Below are 8,658 nucleotides of genomic sequence, written 5' to 3' on the forward strand. Positions count from 1 at the left end.
ACGAGACAGCGCAGAGAGACGAGACGGGCAAAGAGAGACGAGACGGGCAAAGAGAGACGAGACGGGCAAAGAGAGACGAGACAGCGCAGAGAGACGAGACGGGCAAAGAGAGACGAGACGGGCAAAGAGAGACGAGACAGCACAGAGAGACGAGACAGGCAAAGAGAGACGAGACAGCACAGAGAGATGAGACAGGCAAAGAGAGACGAGACAGCACACAGAGATGAGACGGGCAAAGAGAGACGAGACAGCACAGAGAGACGAGACAGCACAGAGAGACGAGACGGGCAAAGAGAGACGAGACGGGCAAAGAGAGACGAGACGGGCAAAGAGAGACGAGACAGCACAGAGAGACGAGACAGGCAAAGAGAGACGAGACAGCACAGAGAGACGAGACAGCACAGAGAGACGAGACGGGCAAAGAGAGACGAGACAGCGCAGAGAGACGAGACGGGCAAAGAGAGACGAGACGGGCAAAGAGAGACGAGACAGCACAGAGAGACGAGACGGGCAAAGAGAGACGAGACAGGCACAGAGAGACGAGACAGCACAGAGAGACGAGGCAGCACAGAGAGACGAGACAGCACAGACAGACGAGACAGCACAGACAGACGAGGCAGCACAGAGAAACGAGACAGCACAGAGAGACGAGACAGGCACAGAGAGACGAGACAGCACAGAGAGACGAGACAGCACAGACAGACGAGACAGCACATAGAGACGAGACAGGCACAGAGAGACGAGACGGGCAAAGAGAGACGAGACGGCACAGAGAGACGAGACAGCGCAGACAGACGAGACAGCACAGAGAGACGAGACAGCACAGACAGACGAGACAGCACAGACAGACGAGGCAGCACAGAGAAACGAGACAGCACAGAGAGACGAGACAGGCACAGAGAGACGAGACAGCACAGAGAGACGAGACAGCACAGACAGACGAGACAGCACAGAGAGACGAGACAGGCACAGAGAGACGAGACGGGCAAAGAGAGACGAGACGGCACAGAGAGACGAGACAGGCAAAGAGAGACGAGACAGCACAGAGAGACGAGACAGGCAAAGAGAGACGAGACAGGCACAGAGAGACGAGACAGCACACAGAGACGAGACAGGCAAAGAGAGACGAGACAGCACAGAGAGACGAGACAGGCAAAGAGAGACGAGACAGGCACAGAGAGACGAGACAGCACAGAGAGACGAGACAGCACAGAGAGACGAGACAGGCACAGAGAGACGAGACAGCACACAGAGATGAGACAGGCAAAGAGAGACGAGACAGCACAGAGAGACGAGACAGCACAGAGAGACGAGACGGGCAATGAGAGACGAGACAGGCAAAGAGAGACGAGACAGCACAGAGAGACGAGACGGGCAAAGAGAGACGAGACAGCACAGAGAGACGAGACAGGCAAAGAGAGACGAGACAGCACAGAGAGACGAGACAGCACAGAGAGACGAGACAGGCAAAGAGAGACAAGACAGCACAGAGAGACGAGACAGCACAGAGAGACGAGACAGCAAAGAGAGACGAGAAAGGCAAAGAGAGACGAGACAGCACAGAGAGACGAGACGGGCAAAGAGAGACGAGACAGGCACAGAGAGACGAGACAGGCACAGAGAGACGAGACAGCGCAGAGAGACGAGACGGGCACAGAGAGATGAGACAGCACAGAGAGACGAGACAGGCACAGAGAGATGAGAAGGCACAGAGAGACGAGACGGGCACAGAGAGACGAGACAGCACAGAGAGACGAGACAGCACAGAGAGATGAGACAGCACAGAGAGACGAGACAGGCACAGAGAGATGAGAAGGCGCAGAGAGACGAGACGGGCACAGAGAGACGAGACAGCACAGAGAGACGAGACAGCACAGAGAGACGAGACAGGCACAGAGAGATGAGAAGGCGCAGAGAGACGAGACAGCGCAGAGAGACGAGACGGGCAAAGAGAGACGAGACAGGCACAGAGAGACGAGACAGGCAAAGAGAGACGAGACAGGCAAAGAGAGACGAGACAGGCAAAGAGAGACGAGACGGGCAAAGAGAGACGAGACAGGCACAGAGAGACGAGACAGGCAAAGAGAGACGAGACAGCGCAGAGAGACGAGACAGGCAAAGAGAGACGAGACAGGCACAGAGAGACGAGACAGCTCAGAGAGACGAGACAGGCAAAGAGAGACGAGACAGCGCAGAGAGACGAGACGGGCAAAGAGAGACGAGACAGCACAGAGAGACGAGACAGGCAAAGAGAGACGAGACAGCGCAGAGAGACGAGACGGGCAAAGAGAGACGAGACAGCGCAGAGAGACGAGACGGGCAAAGAGAGACGAGACAGGCACAGAGAGACGAGACAGCGCAGAGAGACGAGACAGGCAAAGAGAGACGAGACGGGCACAGAAAGACGAGACTGGCACAGAGAGACAAGACAGGCACAGAGAGACGAGACGGGCAAAGAGAGACGAGACAGGCAAAGAGAGACGAGACAGCGCAGAGAGACGAGACGGGCAAAGAGAGACGAGACAGGCACAGAGAGACGAGACAGCACAGAGAGACGAGACAGCACAGAGAGACGAGACGGGCAAAGAGAGACGAGACGGGCAAAGAGAGACGAGACGGGCACAGAGAGACGAGACGGCAAAGAGAGACGAGACAGCACAGAGAGACGAGACAGCACAGAGAGACGAGACGGCACAGAGAGACGAGATGACAACAGAAGCTGGACACAAAAGAGACACTGCTATGACCAAAATGCAAAAACAACAGAGTCCCTAGAAAACAACATTTTCAGGAACTAGAAGATGATTATCTTATAAAGGAACAAGTAAAAAGTTCAGAACCAAACTTCAAACCCTGGACGAACCCAGGGACCACGGCAGGATGATGATGGATGTCCCAATAGTGACTGAACCTGTGTTTGTCCTCAGGGTTGAAGTTCCTACTAAAATGCGTGTGGAGCGCTGGTCCTTCAGCTTATTCGAGCTGCTGAGTGACCTGCGAGGGCGAGATGACTTCAAGGTCTTCCTTAAGAAGGAGTTCAGTGGTACGTCAACAAATGTCGTTCATCACAGTTTCTCTTCTTGGTAGAGTTGAGAGTTCTGCATGACTAAACAACTACAAGCATGGAGTTTTATCCATGTTTAGCTAAATACAGTGAAGATTAGGACACATTTATGCTTTATCATGGTGATGGGTGGTAGATAAAACAAAGGGAACATGGATGTTTCAACTAAACTGTGAAACACCCACGTCAGCCATATTTCTTTCACAATAAACATCAGGACCCTTATTATTCAACATAGAGCTCATTTGTATTTATTCAGTCTTCAGTTTATTTTAGTTTTGTCAGATCTTCGTGCCAACGATTGTGGAGAGGTTTCCATAATTTGACAAAAATGTTACACTTTGGCTCCACTGGTGGGGTTAGATGAACCACCAGTGTCTTATAGTGTCTTACTATTTATATTTTATCCCTGCACATTTGGCGTGGAGCCCCCATGATTTCAAATCAAATCAAATCACTTTTTATTGTCACATCACATGTGCAGGCACACTGGCACAGCACATGCGAGTGAAATTCTTGTGTGCGAGCCCCACAAGCAACAGAGATGTGCAAACACAACAACACAAACGAGCAAAATACAAGAATGGCCAACCTGAAACTAATAAATATATGTACAATATATAATAGTGTATGCATTTCTGGATGTGTATACTAAATATTTTCCTACGTGTGTGTGTGTGTGTGTGTGTGTGTGTGTGTGTGTGTGTGTGTGTGTGTGTGTGTGTGTATACACATTTTTACAAATTAAATAGTAAAAAAATAAAATAAAATAATAATAATAATAATAAAATATATAAAATATACAGAGTTGAATATGTGCAAAACAAGTGGCATTTATATACAGTGTGGAGTGCATAATGTTGAAGTTCCAGTAGTGAAGCTGAGGTGTCTATGACGTGTTCAGCAGTCTGATGGCCTGATGGAAGAAGCTGTCTCTCAGTCTGCTGGTACGGGACCGGATGCTGCAGAACCTCCTTCCTGATGGAAGCAGTCTGAACAGTTTATGGCTGGGGTGACTGGAGTCCTTGATGATCCTCCCCGCTTTCCTCAGGCAGCGCTTCCTGTAGATGTCTTGGAGGGAGGGAAGCTCACCTCCAATTATCCGTTCAGAGCACCGCACTACTCGCTGGAGAGCTTTGCAGTTGTAGGCGGTGCTGTTGCCATACCAGGTGGTGATGCATCCAGTGAGGATGCTCTCAATGGCACAGTGATAGAAGGTCCTGAGGATGCGGGGGCTCATGCCGAATCTTTTCAGTCTCCTGAGAAAGAAGAGGCGCTGCTGCGCCTTCTTCACTGTTTTGTTTGTGTGTACTGACCACGTAAGATCCTCAGCCAGATGTACACCAAGGAACCGGAAGCTGCTCACTCTCTCCACAGCAGTGCCGCTGATGGTGATGGGGGTGTGTACTTCTCTGCACCTCCGGAAGTCCACTATCAGCTCCTTTGTCTTTGCGACGTTGAGGGTGAGATGGTTGTCTTGACACCAGTGGGTCAGGGCGCTGACCTCCTCCCTGTAAGCCGTCTCATCACCGTTGGTGATAAGACCCACCACTGTAGTGTCGTCCGCAAACTTCACAATGATGTTGGAGCTGTTAGTGGCTGTGCAGTCGTAGGTGTAGAGTGAGTACAGGAGAGGGCTCAGTACACACCCCTGTGGAGCACCAGTGTTCAGTGTGATGGGGGATGAGGTGATGCTGCCCAGTCTGACCACCTGGCGTCTGTCAGACAGGAAGCTAAGGATCCAGCTGCAGAGGGAGCTGCTCAGTCCTAGATCCTGCAGTTTCCTGTCCAGCTTCGAGGGAACGATGGTATTGAATGCTGAGCTGTAATCTACAAACAGCATCCTCACATACGTGTCTCTCTTCTCCAGGTGTGACAGGGCAGTGTGTAGTGTCAGGGCTATGGCATCATCAGTGGACCTGTTGTGGCGGTATGCGAACTGTAGAGGGTCCAGTGAGTCGGGTAGTGCAGAGCAGATGAAGTCCCTGACCAGCTTCTCGAAGCATTTGCTTACGATGGGGGTCAGGGCTACAGGTCGCCAGTCGTTCAATGAGGAGATGGTGGAGGATTTGGGTACAGGGACGACGGTGGCCATTTTGAAGCAGGCTGGGACTACAGACAGAGAGAGGGAAAGGTTGAAGATGTGCGTGAACACTCCAGCCAGCTGAGCCGCGCATGACCTGAGGACGCGGCCGGGAATCCCGTCCGGACCAGTAGCTTTGCGTGCGTTCACCTTCCTGAAGCACTTCCGCACATCCTCCTCAGACACAGTGTGCGCACTGACGTCATCCGCGGTGCGCACACTGTCCGGTCTCATGGTGTTCGCTGTGTCGAATCTAGCGTAGAATACGTTTAGATCCTCACACAGAGAGGCCGTGGTCTGCGGTGTGCTGGTTTTCCCTCTAAAGTCTGTGATCGTGTTTAGTCCCTGCCACATACTCCGAGGGTTGTCAAACTGTTGTTCCACCCTGTCCCTGTACTCACGTTTGGCTGCTTTGATCGTCTTCCGGAGTTGGTAATGTGCGTGTTTGTAGTCCGATGTGTTCGTGGAGGCAAAGGCGGTGTTCCGTGCCGCCAGTGCCGCGCGAACATCTCCGTTAATCCAGGGTTTTTGATTTGGGAAGGATTTAACTGTTCTGGATGGGACGACATCTTCCACGCATTTCCTGATAAATCCGCAGACTGACTCTGTGTACTCATCAATGTCTCTGGCGGCCACGTGAAACATTTCCCAGTCCGCGTGATCAAAACAGTCCCGCAGCGCAGACTCCGATTGGTCCGTCCAACAGTGCACCGCCCTGTTGTTGATTTTGTTGTATATGTACAATGACAACTCCATAAGTCAGAAAACTGTCATACTTATTAGGATCTAATGTAGTATATGGTGTGTGCACATCAGGTGAGAACTTGGCTTTTTGGGAAGCAGCAGAAGAACTGAAGTGGGGAACCTCATCGTCTATGTCAACAAAAGCTGAGACCATCTTCAAGTAAGACAAATAATCTAACCTCATTCTTCTTTCTTTGATTTCTATTTTACTTTATTTTACATTCCACATTTTTACATTTAAATTCCACATTTTGTGTTTTCTTGAGACCCGTCCAGCCATCCTGGTTACACAATACATCTTTGTTTCACATGAGATTCAGTTTCACACTTTACAATAGCTTTTGATTCAATTCACTTAGACAGCGCCAAATCACAACAACAGTCACCTCAAGGTGCTTTATGTTGTACAGTAGGTCGTCCAATAATACATACAGAGAAAACCCAACAATCATATGAACCCTATGAGCAAGCACTTTGACGACAGTGGGAAGGAAAAACTCCCTTTGAACAGGAAGAAACCTCCGGCAGAACCAGGCTCAGGGAGGGGCGGGGCCATCTGCTGCGGTGAGGGGAGGAAGACGGGGTCATTTTAAATTGATTTCAGGTTTTCTAAATCTTCACTCCTATAACTTTCAGCCATGGAGGAGATTGATGTAGAATGTGTGTGTATGCAGGACCTTCCTGGCCCCTGGCGCCCCCCGCTGGATCAACATTGATGGCAGGACAATGGGTCTGACAGTGAAAGGTCTGGAACATCCTCACCGCTATGTGCTGGAAGCAGCACAGACGCACGTCTTCCTGCTCATGAAAAAGGTGTGTCCAGATTCATGATTGGTGTGAGGGTCAAAAATGATCTGTTCATACCAACACGTGGAGGTTGCTAGCATGCTCATGTTTTTGATTGGCACAGGACACGTTCTTCCGTTACCTCAAGTCACCTACATACAAGGACATCCAGAAGAAGGCACTGAACCCTGAACCGCACAACTTCAGGTTAGTATTCTACATAATGTAGACACAGAAGCTGAATTTCAGGTACCACTTATTCCAATTTAAAATGATCCAAACAGGAAAAACAGGGAAGGGAACCTCTTACTATATTGGGATATATTACCACAAGTACTGACGTACACACAGGCAGTACTTTTTGCCTGGATCCTTCATAATAGTAATCCGACTACATCACAAACTTTTGGAATCACAAACTTTTCCATACAGATCTCTATATAAGGAGACATGTTTAAATCCAGGCTGAAACAGGAAGTGGTGACAGTGTTGTAAGAGAGGCCTGCAGTTAATAAGAAAGGATGACTGTATGAAACTGAATAGTGTCTGAAGTCCGCAGGGGAAGAAATCAGTTCCTCTGAGACCGTCACTGTGGCTCAAGTAAAAAATGCTTGGAATTTAAGTTTATATGAAAAAGACGAAGACTAAAAGAAAAAGAAGACAGAAAGAGGAGAAGCACTGCGTCACTGCAATGGGAAAACAAAGTAAATAAAACTTCTCCAGCATTCATGGGATAGAAGCTCCTGTAATGATAGCGCCATTTTCAAATTGAAGATAAGAACATTTAAGATGAGACAGCATGAGGGATGTTTACATGTTTAAGTCTGGTCCACAGACCCACTGAGATCTGATGTGTTTTTAAAAGCCCTCCCTTCACACCATTTGGATTGGCATCACATTCAAATATTATTTTCTGCGTTGTGTGTCACCAGTTGCTCCTCCTGTGCGTATAGTGGTCAAACAGGTTTACCGTCTAATCACCCAAACCAGGGACAGGACAAGTAAAGAGCATAACATTCTACAATCGATAAGCAATGTGTGTTTCACAACTTTACTCTGGTGAAAGAGGCTTTTTTGTCATTAATGTTTGTATTTCCATCCAAGTCCTGCCAACCTGGAGCAGAATGCTCTCAACCGGAGCCCGGGCATCCACCCCATCATCCTCTGGCAGCAAGAAGAGGAGGAAAAAGCCAAGGCTGCCGCTGCCTCCGCTCCAGTGGATGTCAAAGCCATGATGAGCAAGATCGACAGGAAGAAGTAGAAAAGTATAGTGCAGGTGTGTTTGTATGCACGCAGGTTCGTTTAAAGCAGTCCTCTTTGTAGCTGGATACATGAAAGGTCTCACTTTACTTATTAATGGTCTCCTGTTTTAGTAACTGTGAGTTATTTTAAATTGGAAGGAAAAACTTGGGCTTTCAGGGCCAAGATCTGGAGAAACACGGGCTGAGCCATCAAAAGCTTTTCTTCTGTCTGTGCACAGATTACATTTCATTTGCTTATTTGAGTGAAATAATCCTAAAGACAAGTTACAAACGATCATTTACATATCACATTTTCTGATGTACTTAAAGCTGTTTCTACAGTTTCTACTAGTCAGCAGATCATATTTCATGTATATTGTGTTAGCACAGTTTGTTAATAACACTCTTACTGTTGTGAGTCTACAGGGTGGACCATTTATATGGATACATGGTAACAACATGGGAATGGTTGGTGATATTAAAGTCCTGTTTGTGGCACATTAGTATATGTGAGGGGGCAAACTCCTCAAGATGGGTGGTGACCATGGTGGCCATTTAGAAGTCGGCCATCTTGGATACAAGTTTTGTTTTTTTCAATAGGAAGTTGTTGTTGAAAAGCTACTGTAAAGTTACGTTGAAACCAAGCACACCATTGTTTTTCTTGTGACATTACCAATAAGTTTGATGTGTCACATGGCCCTCTTCCTATTGAAAAAACAAAAGTTCTGCAGTTGCACATA

The 8,658-nt window shown here is 48.5% G+C and overlaps 1 protein-coding gene across 1 annotated transcript in view; it reads left to right on the forward strand.

The window, feature by feature from the left end:
• rgs9a (regulator of G protein signaling 9a) overlaps nt 1-8,301 on the forward strand; it is a 35,666-nt gene extending 27,365 nt beyond the window's left edge. The window contains exons 14-18 of the mRNA XM_085455317.1: nt 2,928-3,043; nt 5,964-6,051; nt 6,566-6,704; nt 6,802-6,884; nt 7,782-8,301. Coding sequence (XP_085311443.1) covers nt 2,928-3,043; nt 5,964-6,051; nt 6,566-6,704; nt 6,802-6,884; nt 7,782-7,938 — 583 coding nt within the window. The 3' untranslated portion in view covers nt 7,939-8,301. The remainder of the gene's footprint in view (nt 1-2,927; nt 3,044-5,963; nt 6,052-6,565; nt 6,705-6,801; nt 6,885-7,781) is intronic.
• Nucleotides 8,302-8,658: the final 357 nt, after the last annotated feature.

Source organism: Copadichromis virginalis, linkage group LG4 (genome assembly GCF_057382275.1).
Source record: "Copadichromis virginalis isolate Kocher_CV1m ecotype Utaka linkage group LG4, C_Virginalis_male_GT1.1, whole genome shotgun sequence".
NCBI classification, from domain to species: domain Eukaryota; kingdom Metazoa; phylum Chordata; class Actinopteri; order Cichliformes; family Cichlidae; genus Copadichromis; species Copadichromis virginalis.